This window comes from Schistocerca americana, chromosome 11 (assembly GCF_021461395.2).
Source record: "Schistocerca americana isolate TAMUIC-IGC-003095 chromosome 11, iqSchAmer2.1, whole genome shotgun sequence".
NCBI lineage: Eukaryota > Metazoa > Arthropoda > Insecta > Orthoptera > Acrididae > Schistocerca > Schistocerca americana.
The window spans coordinates 33,727,549-33,747,895 of record NC_060129.1 but is presented as its reverse complement, the minus strand read 5'-3'; the positions used below and the strand labels follow the sequence as shown (position 1 = coordinate 33,747,895).

At 37.5% G+C, this 20,347-nt stretch overlaps 2 protein-coding genes across 6 annotated transcripts in view; one reads left to right on the top strand and one right to left on the bottom strand.

Annotated features, from left to right (window-relative positions):
* LOC124553205 overlaps nucleotides 1–17,716 on the bottom strand; it is a 226,247-nt gene extending 208,531 nt beyond the window's left edge. Inside the window, exon 1 of the mRNA XM_047127098.1 lies at nucleotides 17,631–17,716. The gene's annotated coding sequence lies outside the window, so the exon portion shown is untranslated. The remainder of the gene's footprint in view (nucleotides 1–17,630) is intronic.
* A 5-nt stretch (nucleotides 17,717–17,721) lies between these two features.
* The window catches only part of LOC124553675 (zinc finger protein 708-like), a 120,908-nt gene continuing 118,282 nt past the window's right edge, over nucleotides 17,722–20,347 (top strand). The window contains exons 1-3 of one of the 5 annotated variants that reach the window (XM_047127559.1): nucleotides 17,722–17,799; nucleotides 18,082–18,272; nucleotides 19,435–19,523. In XM_047127559.1, the coding sequence (XP_046983515.1) occupies nucleotides 19,452–19,523 (72 nt within the window). In that variant the 5' untranslated portion in view covers nucleotides 17,722–17,799; nucleotides 18,082–18,272; nucleotides 19,435–19,451. Of the gene's footprint in view, nucleotides 17,872–18,081; nucleotides 18,282–18,599; nucleotides 18,622–19,434; nucleotides 19,524–20,347 lie in introns of those variants that run through there. The other 4 variants (XM_047127558.1, XM_047127560.1, XM_047127561.1 and 1 more) reach the window with 4 other exon arrangements.

The window sequence follows — 20,347 nt, the reverse complement described above, 5'->3', positions numbered from 1 at the left end:
CCTTCTGTTGTCTTCCTGACAATTCTCACAATGTAATCCCTATGAGCAAATAAACTGATACAGTTTCCTTTTCCCAACATGACTACGTATATTAATTACAAGTCCACATCACTATCCAATCCTGACGACACCCCAAAGTGGGTGTAAGAACTGGCATCTGAAGTGAGATGCCAAATTTGACCCACTTTCAGCTTTGAGGTGCCCCATACAAAGTACTAAGCCGTGAACAGATGTAAGAATCCATCATGCAGGACAGTCCGGCTCCATGCTGCGGTGCAACAGACAAGTGCTTAGCACAGTCAGCCCAAGCTGCCCACCACAGTCTACCCAGGCCTAATGCCACGCTGCCATCACTGCCATTAGGCAAGGAAATTCAACCTCGTCTGCCTCCTCTATCGTGGTCGCACGAGGCCACATCATGATTATGATGTCCCAATGCCACCTCGACACCAGGCATCGCCACTGCATTGCTGCCCAATCAATGGTCAATGAACAATTTAATTGTAACAATCAAAATAATCGATTTCTGACAATATACTGTAATTGTATAGCTAAAAAATCCATTCACCAAGCAACGGTTGGTGTTTTCCTTTATCATCCCATCTGTTAAGTCTCCCCTGACCTTGCATTCTGGGTGACTTTTCAGAACCCCACCCCTTTCCCTAGACGTCTCAAGTTCCCTTCCCTTCACCCCTCTCCCTACCCATTCAATCTTTATGCTGGAAGGAGGGGTCACTGGCTTCAAATGTTTGCATAAGTAAAACCTTTCTCCTGCCATCACTTGGTGACTGGATTTTTTTATCTATCCAATTACTACATATTAAATGTGCAAGCTTCACTTGTAGGGGGAAATTCCTCTGGACCAATGCTGCCACTGACATCATCGAGGTCTGTGATCAAATTTTGTGTGTGTGTGTGTGTGTGTGCGTGTGTGTGTCTAGTTTAAAGCAATTCCCTCAACCACGTCACAGAGGCAACTAGAGATGGATCCAACATATTGCAAACATGGGTGGAGCAACTCCGTGTGAAAAATGATGATCTGCAAAGGCACCTCAGTGAGGCATTAGTAAATGTGATGCTGCAAAACAGCATTGTGCCTGGAGCTAGCCTAACTTCCCTATTTCTGTGTTCCCATAGGCGGTTCTAAACTAGGTGTAAACGTTGACACAGTAGTACAAAATGTAATGGATACAGGGAAACTGTCCCCATCGACTGACGAAAAGTTTATAGGAGTACCAGCACGAAATTGCAAGGAGTGGCTCATGCTTATGTAGATTCAAGGAAGGGCTGAGAAATACCAAGGCATTTGACATCCTTGCAGAATGCGTTGAGGATATGTACAGAGATAAATACAGTCAGCTACTATAAGGACAATCTTTCCATCAAATATCAAAATTCTGGAGAGGATTTCGAGTGATTTTCTGACCGAATAAGAGTTGTGTGTTGTCGTACATATGTACTAACAGAAAGTAATGAAAGGAATGAGATACCACTCAGTAAATCAGAAACTTGCTTGCAGATTCACTCATTTGCAGGATTGACCCCACAGGTACGTGACAAGGTGAAGTACACCGAGTACACTAAGATAGGCTACACAACTCACAAAGGAGGTGCAACAATTCGTCTAATCATCCACCGGGATAAAGCCCACTTGATGTGCATTCATTGTGAAGTGTGCTACACTCGTTGCAAATGACAAAAAGTTACACGGCTCCTTAGTGTTTGGCACCAGCATGTGCTTGTTTTAGAAAAATCAGACACGAGAGAGAAAACTGTCCATCTCTACAGCACTGGTCAGCTAACCAAGTAGGTCAATGAGGTGCTCGAAGGAATGTGAATACGCGAAATGTGAATGGGAGCAGTTCTGCCATTGCTCCTTGCTCCCCTTCTGCAAAGCCAATCCGGTAAGAGAGATAGGAATTGCTCAAGTGGTAAACGTAAGTTTGCAAGATAAATGAACAGAACTTCTACCTTTCTCATCAATACAGGCATACAAATAAATGTTTTGTTTGTTAGATATACTCACTGTCAACTGTACCCCATTCTAGCTGACTTTGCAACTTCATCTGAAGAAAAGAAACAACTTCTGTCAAACTTCTTAATGTACCACAAGATTCCTACATATGATACCAAGCCAATAGCCTGGAAAACTTATTGCATACCCTATCACTTGCAGCCTGCAGTAGACAAAAATGCCTCAGATTTACTAAAAGCTGGAGTAATTAAACCTTCTTTCAGTTCCTGGTTGTCACATACAGGGTGCACAGGGAACACTTTCAATCATTATTTATTGCAAAAGAATTAAACATTGTGCAGGTCTCATACATATTGCACTTTGAAGAGAGACTGTGAAAGTTTTTGTTTTTTACAAACATTTGATATGCGAACCATGAGAGACCCAGCACATGTCAGTATGGTAATTGATACCTTGCCATACCCATCCTAGCATGGCATCGTCGACTGTGGCAGTCGCTTCCCGTATTCTCTCCCGGACCTCTGCTGTATCACGTGGTAGAGGTGGTACATACATCAGATCTTTAATGTGTTCCCACAGAAAAGACTCACATGGAGTGAGGTCTGGTGATCAGGAAGGCCATTTCATGAAACAGCTGTCCCCTTTTGTAGCACGGCCAATCCACCAATGCAGTAGCTCCGTGTTCAGGTACCCACAAACTTCAAGATGGAAATGGGGTGGAGCCCCATTCTGCTGAAACATGTCCAGTGACAGTGCTTTCGACAAAGAAGAATGGCCTGTACAGTTTTCGACGTGACAAGGCACAAAAAATATTTACCTTTGGGGAATCAAGCTCAAATTCAATGCATTTGTGTGGATGCTTTGTACCCCATATTCGACATTTATGACTGTTCACTTTCCCATTTGTCAAACTACAACATACCTCAACTCACCATGCTTGTGACTAGCACCAACTATCGGCAAATTACCAAAATACGCTGTGGCAGTTGTAATGCTGTAAATATAATACGGCCATTAATCTGTATATTTTAAATTTTTTGTTCCGTAATAATTTTGAAAAATTAAGTAAATACTATAACGAGAGTAAGCTTTTGTTAAGTGTAGTTCATCTGTTAAAAATAACCTCTTTGATGTAGGTGGAATAGATGTATTAAAACATATTTTGTAAATAATTATGTAATATTTCAAGTACAACTGTAATTAATTATGTCAATTTTGTATGTATGTGCTGTCATGCAATTGTAGATGGTTCATACTTAGGGTTTTTGTAAGCAGAAGTGTAAAATGAAAATGTGTAGGGATCATAGGCAGAACGGAACTCCGTTCTGTGGTGGAATGGGAAAGGTGGTGGGGCATGCGAGTGAGAATTGGTGCGCAAGTGACACACACAGTCGGTAGCTGCCCTGCAAGTGGTGAACGTGCTCAGACGTGTTCTACATGATTGGCGCAGTACAGCAATAAATTAATAGCTCAGAAATTTGCCATTTTATCGTCGCCAACAAGAGGAAGATAGAGCTATGTACATCAAGAGCCGTACCTGTGCAATGTTACTACGCAGCACCGCCTCACGCCACCTTCGACATCAGTAACAGGCAAAGTACTTTACTTAGAAGTGTATCACAGTAAGAACCATCCTTCTTCAATCAGTGGAATATAAGCGTTAAATGTACCTTTGTGTTTAACCATAATTTTCCAATTTCATTTACCTCAGTAGGGTCCTTACCTAAACGAATTTATTCCGAGTATTCTGATTTTTATTGAAGCTTGAATAATAGTAAATTACTGGCAATACTATTGTTTTGGTAGTAAATTCTGAAAATCATTGTTAAATACTAAAGTTTGCACATATCGGTTTAAGAACCACCGCTTTGCGTGACCATGAGGATAAGTTTTCAATAGCATTTTTGAAAGTAAGATAACATAATTGTTTAACTGCAACAATCTTAACAGTATTTGTTACTTCTCTATGTCAAAGAAAGCCAGACAAATATTGGTGTTAGTTAAATGTTAACAAATAAAAGTCCTAAAGAAATGAAATCTAGTCGTGTTAAATAATAGTTTTGGTCATATGAATAATAGCTATAAGTTTAATATTTTTTTGTATCCTTGTTGAAACATGTGTGTGTTTTCTTTAAATAATTACTGAAGTATAGTGGTAAATTCCATAAGTAACAGAAAGTGGGATTAATAGTACTTACTGCCAAATGACCCAAGTAAATGGAAATTAAGAGGTTGTGTCTCAGTTACATAGTAAGTGAAAGCAGTTATTTATTCAGTGTCGAAAATTGACTTCATCTTTTTGTGTGGACACTGTGCCCGATTTGGGCTGGCGGCCGTTTTATTAAGCGAAACAGTTTATTGTTATAACAGGCTTTGTCTGATAAAAGGTTTCCAAAAGTAATTATTCTCACTGCTTTTACCACAAACTGTATGATTCAGAGAAAAATAGTTCAATAATTTACCATTAGGTTGAACACGGCTAAAATCACTCTCTGAGAGTCGATGGTTTGGAGTGTGCCTGTCACTACTTACTACACAGTTCTGACACTCCGAATCGAGGATCTTGCATCTTTACAGTGGTAGAACTTAAACGTTCTGGTACCGTATTGACGAGAACGCGAAAGAACCGTTGCACGGTACACATGAAAAAAGAACTTTCAGGGTTTCTCTTCAAAATGACATATGTATGATATCTGTACAATGTTTTGTTCTTGTGCAGGGTGTATACGCGGACAAGGAAAAAAAAATCCCGGATTTTTCACGGATAAAAATACACTTTCTCCCAGGTGAAAACAAGCTTTCTCCATGTTAAGTGACAGTATATTTTCCCTTATCAATCCTTTGAATGGTTATGGTTTTATACATGGGCGTAGAATTTCCTGGCACAATAGAAAACGAAACTCAGGGAAAAAGACAAGATTTGGAAATATCTTTCATGTGCAGCAACATGCATGCTGCGTATTTTCGTATTACAAAAGTATACATTGGAATTCCACCAAACGCCACATGTTACTTTCCAAATCACTGAAATCAAGATTGCGATGCGCTTTTGTAAGCCAGTCATAGCTCATGTCACGTGATCTCGCCAGCCGATATTCAGAGCATAGGACACGTGATGTAGTCAGCCAGCAGCAACATCACTGCTAAGTAGCACGAACACACAAACAGGGAAAGTTAATAGTTTAAATTAATATATATGGTGTTGCTACAAGAAAAGCAAAGCTGTCACATATAATATTGGTCTCTAAGGTTAATATGCTGCAAGAGAAGTTAAGCTTTCGCATATAATGTTGATCTTTTTTGTGTGTGTTGCACTTTGAGATACATCACACAAATGTGCCAGTAAAATTTACAATAATGAGATAAATGTCTGATCTTCAGGGTTCAAAATTCTTCTAAATGACTCATCATCAAAGAGTTGATTTTTAAATGAGTCAAACGCTCTTTAATTTAATAAATTCATGGCACATTCTTGCACATAGTTCAACTTACGTAGAAGGATATTTACTTTGAAAGTAATGCTTTTGAAACCACTAGTCGCAATATTTTCCCGTGACCTGTCAGAAATAGGTTTGTTTCACCAGTTGCCAGACAGCGCAAATAACAGGCGACACAGCTATCATAACATAGGAAGCCCGTATGTGCGTACGTGTTAAACACTGAAAGATCATACATTATGTCATAAAAGAAACAAGACATTAGAAGATACTCCATGAGCATCGGAATTTCGTGAACCATATTAAAATGTGCACATTTAAAGTGCACACTCGTATGTCCAGATTTCCAATGAAGTAGACCTCAACTTGATATTAAGCTTTTCCGTGTGGCTTTGCGATGTAAATTTTCTTGGAGCACCAGTATTGTATTATATCATATTTGGTTCTTAATTATGGCATAATGTCATATGTGCTAGGGGGAAAAAAAACCATGCACGTGAAATGCAGCGAACAGTTGAAACTAGCCAGCACTGTTGAATTAAACATTTCGTTTCAAATACATTGACTGCCACTGCAGAAAAGATTAATAAAAGCCAAATTTCTTTAGCAAACAGACAAAAATAACTTCATTGTTCCACAAGGCAATTAATGCTTGACTGTCAGAAAGGTAGAAATAAAATAAAATCTGAAACTAATGCCATATTTTAGCCTTCCATAATTATGTGAATGTATTTTAATTCACTTGATAGCTCCCGGCCACAGACATCCGTTTTGTTTTGATTTGACGTGAGAGTACATGAAGGCGAAACAGCAAAATCACTAAATGTTGACACAGATCACGTGGAGACTACCCACTACAACTCTACTCTGACTGCTCTGCGCATCAGTCCCAGATCTACGATATTTGCGCACCGGATCAATACTAAAAAAATCGAATTTTCAAAAATATGTTCATCTTGTAGCGCACATCTTTCTGAAAAGTCTGAAGCATAAAACATGTGTGTTCGAGGAAATGTAAGACATATTATTTGGTCTTAAGTACGCCAAAGTGCAGTGCCATGCCTCTTGACAAATCATTCTTCTAACGCATATCACTGTATTTCGCTCTGTGGAATTGAAACGTGTATATTTTGTAATGGATGCCATCAAACTATATTCAGGACAGTGGAAATTGAAATGTCCTGTGGGGCCTCACCTGTTCCCAGTCAACCAGTTTGACAGCCTGCCCCTTTTCAAAAAACAAAATCTCACAATTAATAGCGGATGGGATTTTTTGTAATCAGGAGAACAAGAACTCTTCAGAAAATCTGAACTCTTTATTGCCTATTGGCTAATAACTTGCTGTTTTGTGTGACATAAAATTAAATATAGGATACATAAAACCAATAAAGACAAGAGATAATCAAGAAATTATGCATTTCTTCAATCCTTAGCTCCTAGCATTTTTTTCTCTCTAATCTCACTACAGCTTTACATGGTGTGCTTTCCTTTCTGGGAAAGGATCTACGGTATTACCTCATCAAAGTTCGTGAAACTTTTGCTACATGAAAAATAAAAATGTCATTATCTACAACTGAAAAAGCTGTTAACAGAAATAATACCCAAGACTGGTATGGTTTCTCGATCTGATTACATCTATTTTGTCGCTGTCTGCTAGGTAAAACATAATAGGCCTTTCTAATATGTCAGCAGTTTTGTAACACACACCAAACAAACAAGACTGTTTTGGCACCAATGGCCATTTTTATAACACTACAGAATATAGTTCACAAAGTACCAATATCAAATGCCTATTAGGCCTACTACAAACAAAAAAACTTAATGTTAGGAAATAGTTTCACTTTCATTCATATGCACCAGTTTCTCAAGCATGAGACCGAAAAGTAGTATTACGAAATTTTTATATAAATTTGGGATTGTCTTATTCTCCCATAATTTGTCCCCGTTTCTTCTCCTTCCTCGTTCCAGAAACAATCTTGTCACCACCAATTCTGTAGCTATTCGTGCCATTGTCAAAATTTGTTCGCTGATTAGCTTCACTAACCCTGCCAGAATCACATGTTAGGTTATCCCGCAATTGTTTTCCAGTTAGGCGTTTTACGTTTTTGTGCAACACGTTTTCCATGTTACTTCCAGAATGGAACTTAAGTGGCTGCTAGACAAGAACTGTGCTACTGGTCCTTACTAGTGTAGCGATATGGCCAAAAATTTTCTGCCAAAATTTCATTTCCTTTGATACACAGAGAAGATAATACATAATCTTTCTCACCTGTTATTCCTGACAGTTGTTTATTTCCACTCTGGTAGTCTGAATCTATGGATTTCGCTAGTAATTATAACAACACTGATCTTTCACAAATCCAATCAACCACATAATCAGACAGCAATTGGCATTCATCCGTTTGGCTTTAGTCTGCTCAGATCGTATAGCCCTGTCCCATCTACGGGAAGTTTATTTCTAGATGCGATGAGACATCACATACACTATGCATGCATTCAAAAATCTACTTATGATTCAGTCAGAAATCAACTTAAAATGTGTTCAAAATCCAATAGGGATGCGTTTCAAAATCATATGAATAATCAATAGACAAACATGCGCTGCATGCTAGGCACTTTGTGATACAAGTTTTTTTCCTCAAGAATATGAATTTGGCGCCCCCTTTTACCGGTAGCATCTAGCTGCTTGATGCGACTGCTTGCACAGCCAACATCCACATTCCTGTAGCCAGAATTAAGAGAATCTACTACTCAAAAGCAACTCAACTGCGCATGCGCATGAGCCCGCTCGTAACTGCTAAAAGAAATCTAATGTAAACAGTTGTGACTTCACGCTCATCGGAAGCAATTTGTTGTTATGAAGCATTGTATAGTCTTCCTAAAGCCTTTGACACATTTTGCATTTGGCAGACACTTGCACGAGCACTGTGTGTCGTCGTCGTATATGGCGCATTTCCTTTGCAATTTAAGTAATTTTCGTTCTTTTTCTCTCGTTTATCTTATACTGTCGAAGTATTATTCTGCAGTAGTGGGGTACAGTAATATCCTTTGTTAGAGTATCGGTTCTTACCAGCCAAAATTACAAAAAATTAACTGAAAACAATCAAAAATAACTAGAATTCTAAAAAAAAAAACGGTTGTCCCGGGTCGTACACACCTTGTTTATGTACGCTCGTTACAGTGGTAATCCCCAACAAAACCAGTTACAGAGGAAAAGCTTGCAGCATTTTTTGCAAGGATTGATGATATTTTCAATCATCTTGTCAAATGCAAATTCTTCACCATGCTCCAGCTACTATCAGATTCATGTAGCTATTAAAGATGGAGAAAAAGACAGCTTTTGTTGTACCCTGTGGGCATTATGAATATCAAAGAAAGCCCTTCCAACCCCCCCTCCCCCCCAAACACCCGCCTCTCCCCCTGCACAACATTTTAACATTTTGATGATTTACTTTTAGAAGGTTTAAAGCCAACCATGTGACTAGTATACCTGGATAACACAGTTGTCTTTTCAAATTCAGTGAGAGAACATGCAAAGTAACTAAAAAACATACTAACCCATTTTAGTGATGCTAATCTAAATTTGAAATTCAAAAACTGCGATTTTGCACTATCATGATTGCACTATGCAGGCCATATAATTTTAGCATATGGTTAAGACCAGAACCACAATTAAAAAATGCAGTGAATGATTTTCCAGCATCGAGGAACATTAAAGAATTGCAACTGATTTCTCAGGTTAATAAATTACTATCGCCATTTTGTGGAGAACTATCTGGTCACCACAAAATGGCTTGTAAAATTACTAACGAAGGGAGTTGCTCCTGTCTGGCCAATGGATAGCACGAGGGCCATGTTAAAACTGAAAGACATTCTTAACAAGTGCACCTGTCTTGGGTTATCGGCATTTTGCTCTACCTTTAATCTTGTTGTGTGATGCTAGCAATGTCTCAGCTGGTTGTATTTTGAGTCAGATACAAAATGGTGAAGAAAAACCAATTGGTTATGCTTCACGTCAGGTGTAGCAGCTGTGCAAAATTACACCACCACACAAAATGAACTTCTGATTCTTGTTTTTGGCACCCATTACTGTCAGTGTTACCTACAGGCATGACAGTTCACAGTAATTGCAGATCGTGTTGCTTTACAGTGCCTTTTGAGTTTAAAGGATCCCAGCAGTGGACTTGTTAGGTTGGCCTTAAAACTCTGTGAATATGACTACATAACCAGACTTAAGCCTGGAAAGTTAAATCAGAATCCAGGTGCCTTGAGTACAAAAATTAAGATCCTGTAAGTAGATGATGTGCTTACTGAGGAATTAAAGAAGGCACAAGAATCCCGAGACTACTGGCAAGTATATACTGCGACAAAGTCATGAGTGTATACAGACACATCGTAATGGGGAAAGTGCCACAAATAAATTAGGATATTATGTTCAAAATTGTCTTTTTGCAGAGAGTGCAAGAACAAAAACCAAATGTACCTCTTCAAACTATATCTGAGGTAGCTGGACCTTTCAAAGTCTTAGCACTCTATATTGCTGGACCATTTGCCTTAACAGTAAAAAGTAACATACATTTTATCTGTCGCTGACCGTTTCTCTCATCATCTTATTGTGTGACCCACTGCAGATATGGCCGCTGAGATGGTTGTGAGAGCACTGGTAACTTATTTTGCACTACAATCTAGAAGTCCAGAGGCCATTATAGCAGACTGAGGGACAAACGTTACGGCCAATCTTATCATACAGATATCTTGACTGTTTAAAATAAAGAAGTTCAGAGCTACGTCATTTCATTCTAAGAGTAATGACAGGGTTGAACACATTCATAAAACAGTACCTAGAATCTTATCTTATAACATGATTAGCTTCCCCTCAGACTGGGATTGTCTATTACCATATGTGATTTCATCATACAACACCAGGATACATGAAACCACAGTGTTGATTCCCTTTGAGGTTCTTTATCACCAAAAAATCCATTCATGTTTCAAGACTTATAAGCTGTCACCTGAAATGAATTCCAGCAAAGTGAAGTACATGGCTAAAAGATTAACATTTATTTTGAAGAGAATTCAGCAGAACAATGCAGCTGAACATGGAGACAGCTCCATAGTTGAAAGGATGCTAGGATGCTGATATACCCATTAGGAGATCATGGGATGTTATGACAAACTGCCATGAAATTGGGAAGAACTAAGAAATTTACATGACCCTGCACTAGACCATTATAGATGCTGCATTTCACATTGCCTGTCAACGTTTAATTACAAATCAGAAGATTATAGCTCAATTTGATCGCTTGACCAAGTATAAAGATATATAGCATCTACTGTAGTGGATCCAGCAAATCTCAGAAATGTTTAAAACAGATTTTGGTATAATTTACATTCTGTTACCCCATCAATTTACAGTATAGGGATTATGCTGTACCCTGTTTACATAGAAAACATCAACCCAGTCACATATGTTGTCTGATACCCATATCACCATACTTTTGATAATAAACATTGGTGCAGTATTAAGTCGAATTGTTTTTATAAATCAGGAAATATTCCATCTACCTTATTCCCTCAATCTTTGTCTTTGAGGATGGTATGTGGAGTAAAACAAATAAATAAATACAAAAAAAGTGTAGGGGGGTGTTGTGTGATGGAGGTTTTCAGAATTCGTGCTTGTTGGTTTAGAGGAGGTCATTCTGCTTGAAATAACTGTAAATATTTGTAGAGGTGTCATACCTCAACAGCATCTGAGTGTTGGTCCATAGGTTCAAGCGATTGCCACAGTATATCTCTTTCTTATTTTTAAAACCAGTTTTAATATAATATTTGAGTTTCCTTTAATACCTGTAGTATTTTTAATTTTCTTATTTGCTACAAAGGCTACACTTGTATTTACTTCCACTCTTTTCATCTGTAATAAAACATACGGCCTGATTTTAATTCCATTTGGTCTGGATTTTTTTCAACGCTTCTGATAACCTTTCTACATATTATTTGGTCTTAATTAACTCCTCTTGCAACTCCACTAACCTAGATCGTGATCCCAGAGTTCTGCAGTTTATTGTCACTGTTTAAGAAGTTGTAGAAACATTTGTGTTTCTAAGGCCCAAGTGATCAAATGCAGAAGTAGCTGTATGTGCCCTGTGGTCTGAGGCTATTGCCCAAGTTTCCTAAGTACAATTTTATATATTCAGCATTAACCATTCTGTATAAGAGTACAACTCTTGATTCTTTAGATACTTTGGGAAGTTGAGGCGAAATTGACGTAAGATAGCACTTATACTGTGCATGCTTTTAGCGATGACATAGCATCATGCTCAAATCTTAACGACTTTTTTTCCATTTATGGACTTCTTTTTTACTTTCTGCTCTGTTGTGGTTAATATAAAATTAGTACCAGACCTAAAATTTTGACAGAGTTAAGTCTCTTCTTGGAAAGTTTTGTGTTGAAATTTCAATGCAAGCGAGAAAAAGTTTATTTTCTACCAGTTATAAATTTTCTCTAGATTATTTATTAATGTACCATAAACCTTGTTATAATGTTGTATTTTTTATCTTATCTTGTGTCCTGTCTTACATTTGTAACTTATTTTACATATATACTCCTCTACTTCATTGTGTGCAGTAGTCTGTTACAATATCTTACTTATTGATAGTAGTAGTTCCTTTTACCCTATTACTAATTGTTTCACCTCTCCATTCATTTGTTATTTCAAAATAACTTCTTTCTTTTATAATCCCATGTTAAGGGTTTCAGAGTCTTGCATGCTTACAGATTTGTTTTGTTACATTACTGATTAACAGAAAATTACTTCTGAAATGTTCACTTTCTATACAGAATGATTCATATTTTGTGTACATGGTTTGAGTTACACTAAAACAAACAGAGTAGTGTCAGAAATTTGACCCCATGTTACTTCTACAGTAATTGAAAAAAGGTAGATGAAATATCTCATGTATAAAATTTACTCTGTGAGCTATTGATTGATACTGTTTTTTGGAGATAGCAATATTATGTAGATCAAAATATGGAGTGACATATGTACCAGGCACATCAATGCTGCCCCTAATGCATTGTGTGCGTGCTGTGGTGCCAGTGATGAAAATGAAGTAGTGAGGCATGTCATTATTGAGAAATAGCATCTCGTATGAAATGGCAGTCAATTAGATACATTGTCATGATGGTTTTTCAGTCTAGTAGGCAACCTGATAAGAAAACTATGAATAATTATGCTAGAAAAATCAAAATGGTTATTATACAGGGTGTTACAAAAAGGTACGGCCAAACTTTCAGGAAATATTCCTCACACACAAAGGAAGAAAATATGTTATGTGGACATGTGTCCGGAAATGCTTAATTTCCATGTTAGAGCTCATTTTATTACTTCTCTTCAAATCACATTAATCATGGAATGGAAACACACAGCAACAGAATGTACCAGCGTGACTTCAAACACTGTGTTACAGGAAATGTTCAAAATGTCCTCCATTAGCGTGAAAGCGAGGCGACACAGAACTGTCTGATTTTGCAGTCAATATTTGTTGATAATGTCTGCTCTTGGCACTTATGTGAGTCTGTATTTGGGGTTACAAAGTCAAGTCTCTTTAGCAAGCAAGCTTAGATTCAAATTATTACTATCAGCTAGTTGCATTGATCAGTGGTTGCCACCTAAGTTGCTCATTAACAGATACTAGGTGGTCAATTCACATTTCAAAATGAATTGATATCGTTGATTGGCATAGCACATATACAATGCATTAATTAATTCCTTTGAATGACACAGGCTTCAGTTAACGCAGCATGATGTTTTGTCTGTTGAAAATTATTTCCTTTAATATTAATGTGGAATACTACATCATCATCATCTTTATTGTTATTCTTATTGTCCAGGGATATGCCATACTTGGTTCACTTCTTGTGATGCTCGGTTCGAAATCGTAGGACACTACCGTTTTTCCTTAACTTGGTTTTTAACAACACAGTTTTTTTTTAATATGATTCACTACTATGAATGGACACACTTGTTTTTGGGCATGATGCAGTATGAAACTGACCAACTGAGCTATATACAAAATGACAATTTCAGGGCCTACCCTCCAAATAAATTTCTTGGCCAACCACTGTCTCATCTGTACTTAGTCCTTTATCTATTGTTGTTGAGTACTGTCTTCATGTTCTGCCAGTCACCAGGTACTTTTGACGAGTTTAAGCACAGCTTGTGGGTTTTCCTTGAGCGCTATTGATGAGTTAACTTAAGCCATCCTGCTGCCCCCTGACCACTAATGACAAGTATAAATGCGCAACTTCACAGGCAGCTGTGTACTGTTCATGAATTTAAGTGCACAATAGAGCTTTGAACCTATTTTTTAGCAGTTTCTCACAGTTCTGGCTACTAAGTTGGTAGTAGTAGTAGTAGTAGTAGTAGTAGTAGTAGTAGTACTGTGTCTACTACGATATTATTTCACTGCATTCAATTTTACTTGATCTTACTGTTCATCAATGTTTGGGATTACAGAAATGTCCGATTCCACCCGTATGCTTTGAGCAATGACGTCACCAATATGGCGGACACGACCATTCACAATGTCTCCAATATGGCGCCTATGAGGTCGTTATGTAAACACGATTACAAAATCCATAAATATAATCAAACTCACGGGACCAGTGCGGGAAATTGGGGGTTTTTGGGTGGGGACAAACTAAAAACACACACACACACACACACACACACACACACACACACACACACACACACACACACACGACAACATAAAACCAATCAAAATTTCCCCAATTCCACTACATTCACAATATTCACAGGAATCTGTCACTTCCCTTCATCTACATAGCTCAACCACAATTACCGATACCACAAAATGAAAATTGATATCTAGAAAAATTGCAACACTGCGACTACACATACCATCAAAAATGGGAATCGGACACTTCACTTGACCTATATAGGTCAACGGCAGCTCACAATACCAAAACACGTAGCTACAACGAGTCATTGGAATTGGACACTTCCCTTGACCTATATAACTCAAATACAACTGACAATACCAAAAAAATTGAAATAAAGTTCTTCCCCTAAGATACATAAATCAACCACAAGTGCTGATAACAAAACACCAACCATCAACACATGCAGTAAATAACACTGACCCAACAACACACAAATACCCCACCAATCATCATAACATGCAAACAATAGATCCAAAAAAATGGCTACTTACCACAAAAAAGTTCCAGCACTACATACTAGGTCAGCAACCCCAATCCCCCCACCTCTGCCAAACAAACAAACAAAAACACATCCAAAACAAACCAGCCCCCCCCCCCTCAACCTTAACCCAATTAAACTTAGAAGACATATCCATACCAAACAAAAGAAGCCACAAATTAAATTAAATGACTTACCACTCAACAAACAGCAAGTGACACCACAATAACATAAACACAACACAAACTTGATTCTTAACTCAGTGAAACCAATTTCTGTTCTTCTATAACAGTCATGACCGATAAATGCACACTTCAAGCAGTGATAACCAAATGAACCCAATACACCACATAATACACGGACCATACACACACCACTTGAGGACACCTCCAACTGCAACAAGACGACAGCTACAAACACAACACACTCATAAACTAAACTCCGCACCGTCATGACGTCACACACCACAACATGCTTACATCACGGATCAAAGCCGATGGGTGGGATTGGACGCCTCTGTTGATCCAAATGTTTTTATCTTCAGCCCTTCTATTGAATATGTTGTTGTTGTTGTTGTTCCCTTCTTATTGAGGAAGAAATTATGAAGATATGAAGCATGACAGTGGGGATGAATTATTCGAAGTTGATACGAGTGGTAACTCCTCCACAGATTCTGACCATGACAGTCTTGAAGTCATGTACCTCAACAAGTGTAACATGTAGTCTTGTGTCAACAAGATGTAATTGATAGTCTGTCCGAGGAAGAAAGGGTGGTGACAAATTTGACTAGAAAAAAAATAATTTTAGTCCACTTAATCACGCATTTGAAGACTTGTCCTTAGGACACAGCAATCAGCCAGGGAATGATCCAAGCTCTCTGTCATTCTTCATGTTATTTTTCAGAGAAGATACTGTACTGACTAATACACAAACAGGAGGTTTGGAGTCCCTTGATGTCTCTTTCACACGTGTGAAGTGCACAGGAGTGAAAGTACCGCATACACTGCATCAGACAGACAAAAATTATAAATGATCCTCTGTTTATGGTATTGAAATATTCATAAATCAATAAAGATATTTCATACACTTGGATTTACATTTCTTTGAAGATTTTATTGCACAATTGGGCATAAAACAGATCATTTTCTTTCATTTATGAACTGATGGTTTTAAAGTTTCCTTGAGGTGTACGAGTCTCAGCTTTATCTTTAACAATTGTAGAAGCTGAAGAAATTAATTAAAATTTGTATCACAGCCATGACTTGAACCTTTTTTCAACTTTATTCAATTGACTGTATACATACAAATAGAGCACATTAATAAGAAATGACACATTATATTTAGTTTCAGATTTTTTTTTTTTTTAAATTTCTCCTTTATTACATTTTTGTTGACTATCTTTTCAGTGTTGGCAGTGTTGGGAGTTCATTTTAGTTTTACATTTAGGATATTTTTCCATGTGTGTGTTTTTGTAATGCTTTCAGTCTTTTTATGAAGTTTTTGAGTTAGGTTTGTTGACTTCTTTCCTCAGTGACGATTAATGGCAGCAAATAAACAGTTTTATGTTACTAGTGTAGGTCGGCTCAGTGACAGAGAGCTGTGACATCTCTCCCCCGCCCCCCTGTCCGCACATCTAGTACAGAAAAGGCTGCCCCAGGTACCCCATCCTCACTACACCTCAAGGTGGCACTCTGGACCCAGTTGACTGTGGCCAACAAAGCTTCCAGCTGCATTTGGACTGTGGCTAACTCCTCCTGCATCCGCACACAACAGACACAGTCCCTATCCATCTAGCTAATATGTGATTTACTATAAGAAACTTAAGGAAACCTACTGCCACACTAGGTTAACAACTACACTCTAGGTGGCAGAAAGGACACTCAACAATGAAAAACAATAAATATTTATGGTAGAAGCTAGATCTGGTGCTTATTTTGCTGCTAGGGCTATCAAATGGATACTACAGGAAAAAACAGTGACCTACAGTATACTGCTAGGGGCTATATAGTGAATGTTATTTATAAATGTTAAACAGTAACCAGCGGTAAACTACACCTACTGGTAATCCCTCGCATTTACAGTGTAAACAAACGTTTACGTACACGCGAAAATGGCCTAATAAAACTATAAAAACGGCTACATTCAATGTATCGAGTCGAAATGACACAAATAAACGTAAATACTGAGTATTGTACACTGACAGATGCAGGTACAAAACAAAACCTTTAGCTAACAATAAGAGTTCAGAATGAAAAGCACAAATACGAGTTCTACTTTATAGGAACCCATAGGCTCACAGTACACGATCACTAATGCCCACAACAAGCTAAGGAAAATAAGCAGACGCGAGGAGAGTATTAGATTTCTGCTAACTAAACCGTATGTAAGAATGGCTCAGAAGTTTTATTGTAACATTGATTTACTCAGACATTTTAGTGTAACACTAATTTACCACGTATTTTACGTCTACTTAACTGTTAACGCTCACAGGTTGCGCTAGTCAAACGTATGCAAGTGGCGTTAAGAGTTCACCGTCAGTATCACTTTTCCTAATAAAACTTATAAAAACTGCTACCTTCAATGTAACGAGCCTAAATGACACTAATAAGCGTGAATACTAAGCATCCAACACTAACTTAAACTGATTAACCCTCGTATTTATAATGTAAACAAACGTTCACGTACACGCGAAAAATGACCTAATAAAATGTATAAAAACTGCTATGTTCAATGTATCGAGTCTAAATGACACAAACAAACGTAAATACTGAGTATTGTGCACTACTTAATTGATGTTCCCGCGCATTTAACAATGTAATTTAAGAATGTAAACAAACGTTTGCGTACACGCGAAGCTGTCCTTCGCTTTTCCTATTCAAACGCAAATAAAAACTGAAACCTTCAATTTATCAAGTCTATTTCACACTAATACACGCAAATACTATAGAAAATACAGAAAAAACTGTTAATTACATATCTCGTAACACTCACTGAAAAAGACGTAAAATTCTGCTGTTGGCCACACGAGCGACAAGATTCACACTGGTTTTGAATGCATCTGCTGGTTCTGCGATACTGTCATCACCCTTCGTGTACTCAGTACTGTGTAGTCAGCAGCAACCTCGTGGTGTTGTGGAAATTTGTGTGTGATATTCTCCAGGTAATTTATAAGCGTTTATAAACTGCAAACAAGAATAAGTGAAGAAATGTGTTTCGGAAGTAAATTAACATGGTACTTAATTTCTATCACAGTAACAGTTGAGTTTGATGAGTGTACTAGTTCGCGAATATCTTGTGATGACTCTGCTGTTTGAGGCTGCTGTCTTTTTTATGTTTTAATTTTTAATGGGTACATAAGGATGAGATTTTATTCTGTATTTATTTGTGATCACATCACCTATAGTGTGCTTGGTGACGGTGTGTGAATGTTGTAATTTTTCAGGTTATGTTCGTAACAACTAAATACCTGAGTTGTTAGTGCTTGTTTTTGGCCTGACCGTTAAAATCGCTACGTGTATCTTCGTAAAAGAAACGGCTGAGTGTGTGACGTGCTGTCAGGAGCAGTTTGTCTACGAAGTAATGTCCTCATATACTTAGTGGCTAACGAGAAAAGGCTGACAGTGAAATTCAAAGGTTGCCCATGTTAGTGCGCTTATTTTGACTTACTTAGCAGTAATAATGATTGTGATGATAATTTTCTGTGATGTGATGTAGACATAAAGCGGCTCCAGATCTTAGGGCTAACGTAAGCATTTTTTAAAGTGCCCACAGTTACTACATCATTTCATGGTTTGAGTATGTTCGCATGAAAGGAAATGCTGCAATTCTCTTGCATTTTGTTAGTTTTCACTGTGCTTTGATTATTCGTGTCGTTAGTATTCTTGTAATCATATGTAAATACCAGTTTGTTGTAGTGTGTGGGTTTTAATGGAGTTCTGTATAAGAGTACTGCAACATCATTTACGAACTGGCGAGATGCAAGGTACAGATTAACTATAATCTGCCTAACGTAAAGCATTACATGTCATCAGAACTCAATAGATCATTCATCATATTTACAGTTAGTATGAAGTCGTTTCAGTAAATCAGTTTTGTTAGAAAATGCTAACCAATGTTTAATCTTGATGGTAATCAAGAATGAGAACTTCCGCATTGCAATGTGCAGTCTACAGCAGGTATTGGTTTCCTTTAATAGCAGGTAAAGATTCTAAAATGATGACGCTTCCTGTAAATTGAGCATACATCCGTGAATGAATACAGATGAAGTAAGTTTCAAGGTAATGCCTACGTTGAAAATGCATATTCACTGATAAACAATCCGTATATCCGGATTTTCTTCATGTCCCTATCACACTGAAATTAACACAATGAACCAAGTATAGAAAGAAATATTTGATGTTGTTAAGTAATATCGCTGCAATCTATTTACTGCTGTGATTGTTTGTAATGCTGAAGTTAATGCATGCACACAAAATTACACATCTTCCATAATTGTCACAACAGGATGGTATCCATGAGCCAGTGTTACAAAGAAGCAGTAGCAACTTTAAATGCTCAGTTTCCATTGCATGTTATTTTATGATTGTTCTCACTCTTCATGACCTGCAAAATGTGAATGAGTTTATATCAATGAACACATTTTTCCTCAGCCACTTTGCATCTGTTTCCTGTGTAATCACCCATTTACTGCACGCAATATATGAGTGACAATACTGCCTTTGAGCTATACCTCATGGTAAAAACAGAAACTGAGTGGGCCAAAAACTTTTCTTATCTGATTGCTTTTTCTTTTCAGACTGTAGAACTGAAGCGATGGACCAGGAGCCAACTAAGTGGATAAAAAAAGATGAAACTGATGAAGTACAAACTGAGCTACACTTCATAGTAAGTGGCTTACTTGTATTTCTTAACAGGGTTTCATTAATTTATGTGTGCAGTGTGATGCGTGAATACATACAATTGATGTCATACAGCTGGAAACATGAATAATTCGGTTTACTAAACTGATGAACTTACTGTCTTAAATATGACATTTTGCACAGTGCATTGAAATAAGCCTTGTATTAAACCTCACATAGAATTGAGCAAGAGTTTCAATTTAATGTTTAGTAAACATGCAAAACTTTTTTAATGCACAACCCAATTATACTGATAAACTGGTTGCCATAAAGTGGATATATTCTGCTCTGATACACTTCTTTTGAATGACAAGCTTAATGTGCAACTTAAGAATGATTATGACTGTAGTGAACCTTAGCAGTGCCATTAAATTTATAAATAGTATGGCTGCAGTTAATGCATTATTGCAGTGTATCGTGGTATGGAATGAGAATTGTTTACTTTGAATATGTGAACCATATGTAAGTAGAACTCTCAGCAGTAAAGTTAAATTTCAGACAAATATCACATGGAAGCATAAATTGTTACACGGCAGAATGAATTTGTATGTTGGCAGCAAAGTTTTTATGAATCCATGGGGCTACACATTAAATATTGACAGGTTTGTCCATAACCACTTTCTGCATTTGCTGCACATTGTTACTCATATTGTTTGTGAAACTGTCACAATGATACAGTTACTGGTGTAAATAATCTTACATATACATGTCACTTGAAATCTGATGTAGTGCAACCAGTTGTAGGGTATTCACCTATCAGCAGCAAACAAATTCACTTGGTGCCACTAGTATTTTTATCCTGCAAATGAG